Source organism: Corylus avellana, chromosome 1 (genome assembly GCF_965113065.1).
Source record: "Corylus avellana chromosome 1, dhCorAvel1.hap1.2, whole genome shotgun sequence".
Taxonomy (NCBI): Eukaryota; Viridiplantae; Streptophyta; class Magnoliopsida; order Fagales; family Betulaceae; genus Corylus; species Corylus avellana.
The window spans coordinates 47,170,258-47,186,211 of record NC_142490.1 but is presented as its reverse complement, the minus strand read 5'-3'; the positions used below and the strand labels follow the sequence as shown (position 1 = coordinate 47,186,211).

At 35.6% G+C, this 15,954-nt stretch overlaps 1 protein-coding gene across 1 annotated transcript; it reads right to left on the bottom strand.

The window, feature by feature from the left end:
- Positions 1-9,129: 9,129 nt before the first annotated feature.
- LOC132170170 (F-box protein SKIP23-like) lies at positions 9,130-10,375 on the bottom strand. Its single transcript, XM_059581063.2, has one exon. The coding sequence runs from the start codon at positions 10,333-10,335 to the stop codon at positions 9,130-9,132; it is 1,206 nt and encodes a 401-aa protein (XP_059437046.1). The 5' UTR covers positions 10,336-10,375.
- Between the last annotated feature and the right edge of the window lie 5,579 nt (positions 10,376-15,954).

Sequence of the window (15,954 nt, the reverse complement as noted above, 5' to 3'; positions counted from 1 at the left end):
TGAAAAACTCCTAAAACTTCAGGAGGGTAAAGTTGATTTTTCCCTTTTTTTTAATAGTCATTCTATTTAAGGACCACTTTTATTTTACACGAAAATCAAGGCTTATTGAGCTAGAATAATGGTTTATATTAATTTTCTTATTTTTGAAGAAATTTCTGGCACAAACGTGCATGTATATATATATAGAAGTTTACAATTCCAGACAATTATTCATATATATATTCTTATTATTGATAACGATTGTAAGCTATATATGATGGGATAAGGACATAGGAGCCCAGGAAAAAATGAAGAATTGGCATAGCTAATTATTTTACTGTTTTTATTTTAAATTAATTATAGTGATCACTTAAAAGCCCATTTCATATTTTTTGAGTTCATCCTTGAAGATGAAAATAGAACCCTAAAGATGAGAGCCATGCGACTAAAACACACTAAATTAAAAAAAGAGAGAAAAAAAAAAAAAAAAACTCTTGGAATCCATATTACGTACGGTAACGTTATGTATACTATACATCAAGAAACCCAAGTGCAAGGGGAAAATGTGATTATGTGAGATCATTTCTGTATTTCATCCTTTTAATAATTTACTTTTCTATTATTTAGTAGTACTTGCTGTAGCACAGATTCTTGTATAATGGAATTTATAATCTGCGAAACATGAAATGGTCTTAATAACACTCAGTTTTATTCATGAATCTTTTTTTTTTTTTTTTTTTTTTTTTTTTTTGAGCAAATACAAACAAAAGGGAAGGGTTACAAAGGGGGATCCTTCCCACTATTAATTCTAATGGAAGATAAGATGGAAGAGGAATTGGGAATGCTACCAAACACAAGGTTGGTAGCGGCCCACTTGGCGAGGTGGTGCGCACGAAAGTTTGCACTTCTAGAAACTTTTGTAGCATTCCAAACTTGAAAATGCTGAAGTTTCAACTGAATGTCGGCAATGATTGGAGCAATGGTCCATTCGGTGAAGAGATTCTGATTGTTAATGGCTAAGATAGAAACCAAAGAATCACCCTCAATCAACAAATGTTGCAGCCTTGTAAGATAGCAAGATCAATCCCGGTAAGAGCTGCCATGGATTCTCCCTTGTTCACGTCAGTGGAAATCAATTTTTTAGTAAATGCTGAGATGATGTCACCCGAAGAGTTGCTTAGGACAGCCGCAGTTACTGAAAAATAAGCATTAGTAGCAACATCAAAGTTAATTTTCATAGAACCTGTAGGAGGAGGATGCCAAATGGATTGACCAAATGAAGATGCTTTCCAAGCTTGAAGATGTGTCCGGATGACATTTGAGATGGACTTCAAAGTGTTGGAGATTACTGGAGTGATATTTTTGTGAATCAATTGGTTACGGGCAAACCAAATCTGGTCTAGAACAATCACTGCAGTCAATTGGAATTCAAAAACTTCCTCAAAGGGGATGCCAAGCATAGAGTGTGGCCTAAGCAAAATTCTAATCCAAGAGGGAATAGAAATATTGCTGAAGGCAGTAGTATCCAAGGGCCATTTTTGGTTTCTCCAAATAATCTTGGCAAAGGGACAATCCAAGAAAAGATGGTGCTGAGATTCCACATTACCATGGCAAAGAGGGCAATCCCACACCTCCGGATCTGAATGAGAGACAAAACTCCCAATGTTTTCTCTAACATAAAGGGCATTCCAGCACAGTTTCCAAAGAAAGTGTTTGTGTCTATGTTGAAGTTTTAGGCTCCAAAGAAGGTTCCAATCATCATTGTCTAGGGGAGGAATTCTGGAATTTTGTGAATGAATAAGCAATTCATGGGCTGATTTGACAGAGAACTTAGCTGTGGGGGAAGGGGCCCAAATTAACTTGTCATTTCTAATGGAAATAGGAAGATGGATGTTGAGAATTTGGGAGGCTGATAATGGTTCAAAAAGTTCATGGATTAGAGAGGAATTCCAAGAATTGTTATTCCTATCTATAAGGTCAGAAACATTAAGGTTAGGGAGAGGGAAAGAAGAAGGATTTGGGGTAGGTTTAAAGCTAGGTAAGGAAGGGATCCATGGGGAAGACCAAATGTTGAGATCCAAGCCTCTAGAAACTGCCCAGCATGCCCCTTTCTCAATAATAAGCCTATTCTTGAGAATACCTTTCCAAAGCCAAGAGGACCCATTCTTAATAGGAGCATCCAAAAAATTGTAATTGCCCAAATATTTAGCTTTTAGAGCCCGAACCCACAAAAGATCTTGATTGGAGTGGATTTGCCATCCCAACTTGGAGAGAAGGGCTCTGTTATGGAACCCCATGGATCTAATACCAAGACCCCCCAAAGATTTGGGGGTGCAAATGCTCTTCCAAGACAAGAGAGTGAGATTCTTTTTCTTATCAAGTGGAAAGCCCCACCAAAATTTCCTCAGCATAGAATCAAGTTCAAGGCAAAAGGATTTGGAAAAAAGAAATAAGGACATAGTGTATGTGGGAATTGCATTAGCCACAGTTTTGATCAAAGTTGTTCTTCCCGCTTGAGAGAGCAACTTAGATTTCCAACCAGAAATGCGGGAAGAGATCTTGGATTTAAGATCTTCAAAAGCTATGCTCTTATTACGATGAAGAAAAAGTGGATTGCCAAGGTATCTTGATTTAGTGGTCCTGTGATTGAGATTGAGGATTGAGCAAATGGAAGCTTGAATGGGAAGGCTACAATTTTTGCTAAAGAAGATGGCAGATTTTTCAAAGTTAACCTTTTGCCCTGACCAAGAGGAGTAGGAATTGAGACAATTTTTGAAAGATTCAGCTTCTGAAATTTTTGCTCTTGTGAAAATCATGAGGTCGTCAGCAAAGAGAAGGTGTGAAATAGGAGGGCTGAGTCTAGAGATCTTGATACCATGAATGAGACCCCGGTTTTCTTCTCTAAGGATGAGCCTAGAGAGAATTTCCGAACCCATGATAAAAAGGAAAGGTGATAGAGGATCGCCTTGCCTTAGTCCACGGGTAGGAGAGAATTTTCCAAATGGGGACCCATCCAACAAAATAGAAAAAGAAGCAGTGGATAAACATTGATGGATCCAATGTATCCAAATGGAGTTGAACCCCAGTAATTTCAAAATCTTGATAAGAAAAGGCCATTCCATAAAGTCGAAGGCCTTTTCCATATCAAGTTTTAAGGCCATTAAACCTCCATTGCCTTTCTTATTCTTAAGAGAGTGAAAAATCTCATGTGCCATCACATTGTTGTCTTGAATGAAGCGGCCTTGAATGAAAGCCGATTGGTAAGGAGAGACAAACTTGTGAAGAAGGGTTTTGAAGCGGTTGGCCAAAATTTTGGATATGATCTTATAGTTAAAATTTATGAGGCTAATGGGACGAAACTGGTTCACTCTAAAAGGATTGTCAATCTTAGGAATAAGAGCAATGTTAGTGTGATTAATCTCTTTTAGAAGGAAACCTCCTCTAAAGAAAGATTGAACAAAAGTAACCACACTAACCTTAACTACAGGCCAATAAGATTTGTAAAACAAACCAGTCATTCCGTCCGGGCCCGGAGCTTTATTTGGACCTAATTGGGAAATGGCTTGGTAAATTTCTCTCTCTTCAGGAATTTTGCAAAGCATAAGATTGTCTAAATCAGATATAACAAGGGAAACCAAATCATCAAGATCATCATCAATCATAGGATTAGTAGAAGTAAAATTGGAAGTAAAGAAATCCACAAAGTAACTGCCAATATTTTCTCTATCATTAAGAACAGTACCATCAACAGTTTTGAGAAAAGAAACAGAGTTATACCTCCTACGGTTTACAGTGGAAGCATGAAAAAACTTTGTGTTGAGGTCACGACAATTCAACCATTGCTCCCTGGATTTTTGTTTCCATAGGATCTCCTCTCTAGCAAGTTGTTCTTGAAGATTGTCTTGAAGATCATTTTCCTTTTTCAAGTTCTGATCAGTGGGAGGAGCTTGCTGAATTTTATCCAAGTCCGAGAGAATGGAGGTGATTCTTGATTGAATCTTCCCAAAGTGATTTCGATTCCAATCGGTAAGAGCTCTCTTAGTATTCTTCCATTTTTGGCAAAGGGTGAAAGCAGGGGAACCATCAACAAATGAATGCCAGGCAATAGCAACCACGTCATAACTGGAAGAGTCTCTGATCCAAAAAGCTTCAAAACGGAAAGGCTTGGGGATATGGAAGTAATTACCACCAGTTTGGAGCAGGATTGGATTGTGATCCGAAGCAGCTGCTGGAAGGTGTTTGATGATAGCATTCGGAAAGATGTGTACCCAAGATTGGTTTGCCAAACCCCTATCCAATCTTTCTTTGATGTTTGCTCGCCCATGACGACGATTATTCCAAGTGTAAGAGTTTCCATTGAAGCCAAGGTCAACCAAACCATTTTGATTCACAAAAGAGACAAATTCATTATGGGAGGTTGTACCAAAATCTCTTCCCCCTCTTTTTTCACCAGGGTTCAAAATGGAGTTGAAATCTCCAAAAAGTAGCCAAGAGCCTCCAAAAGCATTACCAGTAGAAGACAGATTCTCCCAGTATGCAGCCCGGTTGACCCATGAGTGAGGACCGTGTGTACAAGTCAAAAGCCACGGACAAAAACCAGGGTCTGAGTACACCAAACATGAAATATGATATCTATCCAGACGAATAGGTTCAATTTCAACTCCTTGCTTCCAAGCTATAACCATGCCTCCGCTAGAGCCATTAGCAGGGAAGTGCAACAAAAAAGGAAAGCCGAAACCATTGAGATTTTGCTGGACTGACTGAATTGAGATTTTTGTTTCTGACAAAAAGATCAGATCAGGATTGTTCCTTCTAATCAGTGCTCGCAGAGATCGGATTGCCGCGGGGCGAGCAAAACCCCGGCAATTCCAGGCCAGTAAAATCATTTGTTGATTGGGGGCGTGATAAGGCTCGCCACCTCAGCCAGAGAAGTATCTTGTTCCATAGGGAAAGGGTGAACCAGAAGGGCTCTATTAGGACATTCAGGAATTGTAGGAGCCTCCACGGGAGAGAGACGGATTTGCTTCCGGTTATTTCCATGAGAGGAGGAAAAGAGTGAGTAAGGACGGAAGCGTTTGGGTGTTGAGTGGATCCTTTTGGGGTATGGATTGGTGAAATTTCTGGAGCTGACTTGAATGCTAGGAGAGGAAGGTTGGTGTTTTATTTTGGTTGAAACTGGTAAACTTCGGTTCGTGGGAGTAGGGGTGGGGTCTGGTGGGTCCTCAGTAATTTCTTCAATGTGAATAATTTGGGAATGGTATAACTGAGTGGTAGAAGAGGTAATTTGGTTTCCAAGTGTGGGGGCTTTTTCGGCTAAGGCTGTGTTGAGAGGTTGGGGAGTGGCGAAGTGTTTGCCAGATATTTGGTAGGGTAAAGCTGCATGGGGAATAGTGGGGAAATTTAATGAAGGCGGTGTTGATATGTAAGGTGCTGACATGAAGTGTGATGGGTTTTCCTTGGAATGGGCAAAGGTCAGAGTTTTAGTGATTGAGGTTGGTGAGTTTATAGACTGGGTTACCGAGTTAGCGTGTGAGAGAGGTTGAGTTGACTCAATATGTGTGAGAACCAGGGAAGAGGATGAATCAGAGTCACCGATGTGAGGAAGGGGATTTGAGTTTTGGCTTTTTGGAGGGTTGGGAATGGAGAGAGTGTTTCCATGTATAATAGGTTGCTGAGAGGGGGTTGGTTTGTTGGTAAATATGATGGTTTCCACACTAATGGCTGGTGGGGGGTTGGCACGGAGATGAGGGCCATATGGAGGTACTGTTGTTGGAGAGGGATTTTCAGGGCAATAGAGTTTGGCATGACCAAGTCTTCCACAAGCAAAACAGAAGTCAGAGAGTCTTTCATACTTGAAATGAATCCAAATCGAAGATTTACCTGGTCGATGGTGGTAGAACCCAGGAATCAAGGGATTCTGCAGATTAATATTGACTTGTACCCTCAGGAATTGCTTGCGGTTTAAGGCCAATACAGTATTCATTTCCACCTCAATGAGCTGACCAAGCTTGGTCCCAATGGCTTTAGCATTTCTCGGATTCATCAACTCTAGTGGTAAATCATGGATTTGAACCCAAAAAACACCATAAGTAAAGTCAAGTTCTTTGTAGGTCATGCTTGCTTCCCATTTCTTTAAATTAAGCAAGTGGCCATTTATATTCCAAGGAGAAAGATCAATGACCTTTTGTAGTTCTGAAGCATTCTTGAAAGTGAAGAGAAAAACATTTTTACCGATGGCTTCGAAGTGCAAGGAGGAAAGGAAGTTCCAAGCAGAGTGGAGGTTTCCTTTCACTTTTGATTTGGCTATGGGATTATGAGATATAATTTTTCCTGCAATCATCTAAATTTAAATATAGTTCACTTTGCACCAACAGAACATAGAGAGGAAAAAGACAGCTTTTAAAGCTTAGCGTTTTTAACAAGTACCCCCACCATCCAACATACTTCCATTCCACACCATCTCACTATGCTTACTCTAGTTGAAAACTTGGCTCGATCCAACATGGTGGTGACCATGATACCGGATAAGGCACGGACTTTTTTATATTTTTTCTAGTAGACAGGGACATTAATACACAATTTCGCTGAAAGCTTCCATCTCCCAAGTTAAAGATGCTCATGTCATAATTAAAAGCAAAACAAGTGTAATTTTGACGATCCGTGAAGTATATAGAATTCGGTTGGCATCCAGGGAAGTCAGAAGCCGACACATAGGTTGAAGTCTTTTCACCCAAGAACAAGGCTCCGTCACCTAGACTCTTTGTTTCAACCCACTTCGGCTTCCCATCCAGAACAAGTACCTTGAACCCTTCTGTCAACTCACTTGTACTTGTTATTCGCCACTTATCATCATAAAAAGAAGCATAAACAATACACCGTAAAATTTGTAGTAGATCTCAACCCGGTGATTCCACAATATATTGCTTCATCCAAGTAGAGGAATAACACAAGGTGTAGTTAGGTAAAACTGTGATCAAGTTGGCACAAAGCAAGAGATCAGGTGAAACCCTTGGTAAAACCTCGTTCAACTCGGGAGAATGCTCACTAATATCACAAATTTTGACTGAACCAAATTCATCAAGGGCATAAAACAGACCTTTGGAATAAATAACATCAACAAAATCACAACTTCTCTCGATATATGTCCATCCTTTATGATCACCTGGGCTAATGAAAGCCAAATGACCATTGTTATAGATGACCATGACCGAAAAATCATCAGGAGCCATTATTGGGTCAGCTGAAAATATAACCTTGTTAAAAGTATGGCAATATTGTGAAAACGGTAAGAGCCGAATAATCCCATAATCATCGGCTCCTTTGACCTTAGAGCAAAATGGATTTGATAGGGATATGACATTCTTCAAATCCGCACTAATCATCCATCCATGATAAGAATCACAATATGTCTTTCTATCACATGGTATGAATGTTTTTAACTTACATGTCTTGTTTTGGCTGACATTGTATATGCCAAATGTAGTTTTTCCTTCGCTAGATGGTTGAGCACTGTGAGTTAAAAATAGTAGTGGAGGTTGATGCATGGAAAGTTTGAGAGGCCTCTCCCCTTGGCAGTACTTCTCTAGGGCAACAGCGTGCCATGGCATGCAAACAGCAGTAAATCGAACATAGTCTGAAAGTGATACCAACTTGTCCAAAATCAAAATAAGAAGGTCTTCTGGAAGGCATGCCCAATCTGATTCTATTTCCAATATTGGAACTGTGGATATATACGAGATGGTAAAAAGAGAGATCAAATTAAATCTCGTGATCGAGCTTATGGACTGATGCACAAAATAATCTTACCAAACATATTATATGCACCATACAACCAAACAAAACTCTATTCTGCTCCCTCTTCTTTCGGTCTAAACAAGAGAGAGAGAGAGAGATACCTGGAGTGGTTGAGACTGGTTTTTTCTTCGGCTTGCTCCGTCATATCCCAATAATTTTGTGTTGAGGGCTTTTCTGAGGGGAGGGTTTTGGGAGAAGTTTGATGGATTGGAGGCGCTATGTTCACCGTAAAGTAGTATTTATTGATTTTTTTTTTTTTTTAAGGGTTTAGGGTTCATTTCATCTTGTTTCGTTACTTGGCTACATTTAAGCTCATAATTATCTAATCTTCTATTTCCTCTTTTTCCAAGAGTTTGTATCATTCTTAACCTTTTATTTTTTTGGGTACTATAAGCACATTAATTCTCATACACGCAAATGGTATTATGTACTATAACCCAAGGTAATATCTTATCATCATGCATGCAGTTCGGATTCTCGGCTTAATTAACTGATTGAGGGTCTGGAACAAGAATAAGGTCAATAATCTTTTTCGTTATAGGTCCTTCTCCAGCGACGACCCTCTTTTTATTTTATTGAACTCGATCTATTATAAAGTCATCTTCTTTTCTTCTTTTTTTTTCAACATTTTTTATGAAGTCATCTTAAAAATGACTAATAATAGTAGGTATCTGAATAATGCTATTTAATATACTCTTGTAACCGCCATACAACAGCCTTTGGATTAGCACTTCTAAAAAATAAAAAACCAGTGTTGGTCTAATATGTGAGAGATTTTCACCGTCATATAGTCGATTTGATTTGAGTCAATCTCTCTACCACCAGCACAAGTGAATAAGAGAAGATGTCTCATTTAATTTGGATAAATTAACTTTTTTTTTTATGATTTCTAAAATATTGTTTAATTTTATATTACTAGAAATTATATATTATTATGACAAAATACTAATTTTTTAATTTCAACTAATAAAATAAAAGTTAATATATATGAAATACTTTTTTTCTGAACAAATTTTTTTCCACTGACTTGATGATTTGATCATGATCTTGTGTGTTTTTTTAATTAGACATGACATGGCATCACCATTAATATAAACTTGTAATTAATGCCGTAATAGAATAGGAACGTACGGATCGATGAATTTATTCAATAAATGTGCGAACCTAAGATGACTTTTAAAATTTAAAAGAGAAAACGCTGAGTACTGAAACTATTGAAATAAAGATCAAAAATAGATTAACATTCAGGATAACAGTTACAAGTATATAAACATCGTAATAATTTACATGTAGCCGCTCCTGAAAATAAAAAATAAAATAAAAAATTGCATGCATGTTCACAAATAAAGTTAGCTTTTAAAGCTTAGGGTTTTTAACAAACCCACCTATTTTTTTTCCTTGAAAAGTTGGCTCGATCCAAATTGGTGGCAAAATCGATACCGGAGAAGACAAGAACTTTGATACACAATCTCGCTGAAGAAAGCTTCCATCTCCCAAGTTAAAGATTCCCATGTCATAACTATGAGCAAAATAAGTATGAGGTGGACAATATTCCGTGAAGTATATAGAATTCGGATGGCATCCGAGGCAATCAGAAGCCGACATATAGGTTGAATTATTTTCACCCAAGAACAAGGATCCATTACCCAAGTTCTTTGTTTCAACCCACTTTGACTCCCCATTTAAAAATAATAGCTTGAAAGCCCTGAACCCTTTTGTCTCCACATGCGTTATTCGCTTCGTATTATCACCATGAACAACAGTAGTCCAGTCCATAAACCTTAGAAGCTGTAGTAGATCGCCACCAGCCGATTCCACTATATAATTCTTAATCTCTTGTACTTCTTCATCAGGTGAAAGGTTAGGTGAAAGCCTAGGCGAAACCTTGTTCAACATGGGATAATGTTCACTAATATCACAAGTGATTACTGAACAAGTACCATCAAGGGCATAAAATAGGCCTTTGGAATAAATAACATCGTCAACATTATGGCATTTATTTATGTAAGTCCATTCTTTATCACCTGCCCTAATGAAAGTCAATTTACCATACATGTTAAAGATGATCATGACGGTGTAATCATCGGGAGTCATTGTAGGGTTAGCTGACAATATAACCTTTTCAATACAATAGCAATTTTTATATGGAACCGGTGGGAGGCGAATAATTCCATCATCACCTCCTTTGAGTTTGGAGCAAAATGGATTTGATAGGGTAATGGCAAAATTCTCATCCACGCTAATCAACCATCCATGTGAAGAACCATGCCATCTCTGGCTACCAATGGGTGTGAATGATTCTAACTCATATGTCTTGCTGAAATTATGTATACTAATTGTAATTTCTTCTTCTTTAGACCCGCGAGTGTGAGGTAAAAATAGTAGTGGAGGTTGATGGGTTGAAAGTTTGAGATGTCTCTCCCCATCGTACTTTTCTAAGGCAAAGGTGTGCCATGGCATGCAAACAGTGCTAAATCGAACATAGTCTGAAAGTGTTACCAACCTGCTCAAAATCAAATCAAGAAGATCTTCTGGAAGACATGCCCAATCTGATTGATCCATTGAAATTGTAGCTAGTGTTTCTTCTCTTGTTTGTGTTGATCAATAAGAGATTATGCCCTAAATACGAGATGGTGATCAAAGGAGAGATCAAATCTCATGCATATGCAATGATAACAAAATAATCTTACCAAACATATGCACCGAAAGATGAAAAGAAAAATGGATTTTTCAAGAAACACCCACAAACCCAAATCGTGAGGCAGAAAAGAGAGACATGTTATGAAATTAAAAAAGATTAAAACACAAAAAGAAACAACTCACTCTGAAACAAGTCGTGTGTTTTTTGAAGAGAAAAAAACGAGAGACACAGAGAGAGAAACCTGGAGTGGTTGAGCCGATTGAGGACTGGTTTAATTTAATTTGGATGGATTAATCAAGGCCAGTTGAGATAGATAAATGGGTTATCTTTTCCTATTTGGCATGCTCCTTCAGTTTTTTGTATTGGAAAGAAGATCAAGATAAACTACAAGTCGTGTATAGTAGTTGCTTGAATATATAGTACCTCTAGTTATTAGAAGTTGTCTAGTGTTTTATGTGAACTTGACTCTTGTAGCAGTTAACGTGGGACTTCTTGTAGGTTTTTTTTTTATTTTTTTTTATTATTTAATTCAAATTGGGAAAATGGTTAAATTGGATCAAAACACTGAAAAAGTGGTAGGCTTTTCAACCAAAATAAAAACAATAGTATAGAAATACAAAACAATTAGGAGAACCGGCACGCGCAATCCTGTCTGAAGGGTTACATAAAACAGTTATTGAAGCAAAGAAGGCATGAAACTCGAGAGTTAGCTGCGGACTTAATATAAGGATTTTTTACTTTCTTTAAGATCTATGAATCATTTATCATTTCTAAAATAATCTTTAATTTCTCAAAAAAAAAAAAAATCTTTAATTTTATATGTAGTAAATTCTAAATTAAAATGATAAATTATTCATTATCAAATTAAAAAATTGATTAAATGCATTTTAATATTTAAAGACTCTAAAAGGGAAAAAAAGTTAGGAAAAACTTCACTTAACCCTCCTAAATTTTCGTCGATTTTCTAATAATCTCCTAAACTTTAAAAACTCTCAATTTAGTATATCCAATTTTAAAAATTTTGTAATGTTACTCATATTATTAAGGGTTGGGATTAAATCAAATGGAGTACAGGTAAAATGTCCCTTATATCTCTGTATTTGTAAATAATTAAAAATTCTAACAAAAAAACATGAAACCCACGACTTGGCCGTGGGTCAACCAGGCAACAATTTTTTTTTTTTTTTTTTTAAATGGATATTTTGGTATCCTCATTAGTATTTAACAAAAAAATCCTAACGGAAATGTCACATATGAATACACTAAATTAAGAATTTTTTTTCTTCTTCTTATTTTTCTTTGTAATGTCTGTGCTGGAATTGCCTGCTTTGTACATGAACTGCTTTATTCCTTGGATATTATTCCTCGTAATTATAAGTATTTAAAATATCATAATAACTTGGATGTAGCCGAAAAGCAACCATAAATGACAAATAAAGTAGGCCATTTTGTTTAAGAGAAATGTTATGGTACAATAAAAATATCATTTTTGACCTATAAAAGTCCTAGGTAGTAAGAGCTTATAGGCTTCATCCGTAGTTGTCTGATGAGCTTGTGACTTCTTGCCACTTAATTAGGACTTTATTTTATGGGCTAAAAATATTTTTTTTTGAGTGCACTATAGCATAGTTTAATGAATAAACAATCCATCAAGCAATTAAGTTAGCTTCTAAAGGCTACCATTAACACGGACGAAAGGGAAAATGTTACGATTAGAATTGTTAAACTTTTAGAGAATTTAAAGCCTTTAAATTCGATAAAGGAAATCAAAATTAAATTTTGCTTACTTTTTATTAACCAATCACACTTATAAATAAGATAATTACAAAGACATGAGATGAATTCTTAGGTCTCCTCAAAGATAAAGTACTCTCTTAATATAAATAAACTACTCAGAGATAACTCATACTAAAATAAAGATACCCTTTTCCCCTTCTCTCGCTTTGATTAGAAAAAAAAAAAAAAAAATACTAAAATAAAGATAACTAAAGAAACACTAACTCTGCGACTTGAAGATAAAAACAAAAATAACTAGAATAGTGATCGGATAACAATCGAAGAACAAGGCTTTATCACTTGACAATGAAAGCCAATTCACCAGGAAAGTGATAGATAATCATGACAGTGTAATCATTAGACAAAATAACCTTAATTAACAATACAACATGAGAGAATACGAGAAATCGGTGGGAGGCAAATAATTCCATGATTATAATTAATCTGGTCCTTTAAGGTTAGAGAAAGATGAATATATATGGATTTTGTTAGGGAAACATGGAGAGATTCTTATCCACGCTAATTAATAAATCATCCATTTGAATAACCAAGCAGGTTCTTATTAGTACGTAGCAATAGTCCAATTCCAACGTCTCTTACTCCGTAATTTGCTTTTGGCTTAATTAGTAGACCTCCATATAAGATATAACTTAAACACTAGATTTTTTGACTCTAGTGTCAAAAAAAAAAAAAAAAAAAAAAAAAATCAACTATGTTTCTAACCGTTTCAAAAAGTCTTTTCTTTTGTTTTATTTTTCTATAAAAAAAAAAATTAAAAAAAAAAAACTTTCTTAAAATATTTAACAAACAAAATTCATTTTCAAAACTCAAAATACTTTTACAAAACAACATAAAATATTTTCCACTTGAAAAATGGGAGTGATTCGGGCTCTATGGACTGAGGCCCAATGGTTTTGGCCACCCCATTTTGCACCATGATCCAGCTCTTCGAGGTTTAAATTGGCAATGGCAATGACTTCACATGCCAATGTTTTTTTTTTTTTTTTTTTTTTTTGAGGCGTGGTTTTGAAAAATAGAGACAAATTCATGAGCTTTGTAAACCCATCTGGCCATTTACTCTTTTAAGCCAACAAGTCTGAAAAATCAAACTTTTCTGGACTTTCTTTGTAATGTATGTTCTGGTCTTGCCTTGTACATTAACTGGTTAGGAATTTGATCGAGGTTCCCTTATACATTAACTGCTTTATTCCTCTCTGTAATATGATTTGAATTCTTTGTTGAAATCTTGATGTAATCAAATTTACTCTTTTTAAGACCACAGAAGGCTCCATCGAATCATTTCATATCTTTTAGAAAGCACAATGAACTCAGTTTTCTTTCAACTCAATCTATTAAATTAATATTTGTCGTTAGAGCTTGTAATTCTCACATACTCCTTAATCCTTATCCATAAGATTATGCTCTTAATTGCTATCATGGCTTGATCCCCTCATCATTGGGAAGGAAGAAAAAAGCACTAGAACATGATATCCTGAACTAGCTACCAGCTGTAATCATGGAGCACCATTGAAGCTGTGTATTAGTTTATATCTGTCCTTTTCATGCATGAATTGGGATGTTAAAAGGTGATTTTTTTAATAGATTTATCTCCTTTTGTGTTTTTTATATTCACGATTTTGCTATTAATTAGATATAAATTATAATGATTGATTGATGTAACAATTATTAGATCTGTTAAATTTAATTTTAATTATGAAATTACTCATCTCCATTTCACTTGAAATTGAAATGATTATTTTTCGTCTAACCTATGCTTGTAATCATACTTTTTTAAATTGTCATTCCATTTATCAAAATATATAAATTTTGTTCAATATATTGTCAAGTATACTAGCAAGGTTGCAATTGACAATAAAATTAGATTTCAGCCTAATAATTTTCCTATTGTTCAAAGGCCAAATACCCTTAAATGATTTTTTTTTTTTTTTTAAGAAACTCGAAAAAGTCTGAAACTTGATATAATTATTTTTTTTTTCTTTTTTAGTTTTCATAATTATTTTGTATTATGTTTAAACTCATTAGAGGATTTCAAACTAAAAATAATTTTTTTTAATCATTCATTACTCTCCAAAACAATTGATGGGAGCACTCAACTACCTCTAAAACAATTGACAAAGTAATTAATTAGCCACCTCGAAAACAACTTAAGGGTGTGGCCAATCTCCCCTATTGATTCCAATAGGCATGTCAACTACTTTAATCGGCTGCAGTAGGCATGAGGCACTCTCAAAATAATTAATGGGATATTCGATCACTCTCACAATAGTTAAGAAGGGTGGTTGGACCATCTCAAACGTATTTGAAGTGACCAACTACAACTACTCTCAAACAATTCATGAAGTGGCCAGCCGCTCAAAAGGGTTGATGAGGTGGCTTATCACTCCGTTTTTTTTTAAAAAAAAGTTTGAATGACATGGCATTATCCCAACCATTGATTTGGTTACAAATGAAGGGTTTAGAATGTAAGGTATTGCAGGGCCTTGGTCAATGTATAGGCATTCCCAATGAAGGCATAAGAAGGGGTCAAAGGGCATCTTTTAATCCACCCAATCCACAATCCTAGGCTAGGTTGTTTCATCTTATGTATATCTATGTAAGTTGAGCTTAACTAATTGAAAAGCTCTCCTCGAATCTTGGTCTTCGTGGAAGCTTGTGCAGGAGTGACCCTCACTGTCTCGCCACCTCTCTCTCTCTCATATTTTTTCACTGGAACGTTCAGAATTTCGGATCACCACATGACCATTTCCTTCTCTGTTTGAACTTTCCTAAACAATCCATCTTCTCTCCATTTCCCTTCCTTTTCTTGGCGTCTTTTCTTGCTATCCTTTGTGGGTTTTCTTGATTTTGTTAATTTGCTATCTACCTTTCTGGGATTCTCTGACCCAACCAACGACCCTTTCCGAGCTTTATTCTCATTGTTGTTATTATTCTTATTATTTTTATCCATTTTTCTATTCCGCTCCTCAATTTTTTGTTATTTTTGTTAAACTATGATTAAATGATTAAATTTACCTCTTTTTATTAGCTTAAACTTTTAAGACAAGTGGTGGTTTAACATGGTATTAGAGCCAAAAGTCTTATGATCGAACTTTGACTGCAATTCACCCCATTTAAAATGGAGTTTTAGCTCACACGTAAGAAGAAGTACACGTAAGAAGAAGTATTAAACTAATGATTAAATGATTAAATTTACCTATTAAACTTTTAGTACAAGTGAAGGTTTATCAGTTTTCGTCAGAGAGATTCTTCCTAGTGGGATTTTTGCTTCTCTTTGTGTTCCAATTCTTTACTTGTGAACAGCTTCTGCTCACCAAACATTATAACAAGGATTCGTTTGCACAAACGTACACACACACACACACACATATATATATATATATATATATATATATATATTGTTGATAACAATTGTACGCTATAAGGAAATAGCTATAGGAGCCCAGGAAAAATTGAAGAATTGGCATAGCTAATTATTATACTGTTTTTCTTTTAAATTAATTATAGTGATCACTTAAAAGCCCATTTCATATTTTTGAGTTCATCCTTAAAGATGAAAATAGAACCCTAAAGATAGCTAAAACACACTACAAAAAAAATAAACTCTTGGAATCATATTATGTTATGTACACTATAGTACTGGAAACACTAACACATCAAGAAACCCAAGTGCAAGGGGAAAATGAGATTCTGTGAGATCATTTCTGTATTTCATCCTTTTAATAATTTATTTTTTTCTATTATTT

What these genes read in the sequence shown, in the direction of transcription:
- LOC132170170 (XM_059581063.2), bottom strand. Translation starts at nt 10,335, where the DNA reads ATGGATCAATCAGATTGGGCATGTCTTCCAGAAGATCTTCTTGATTTG.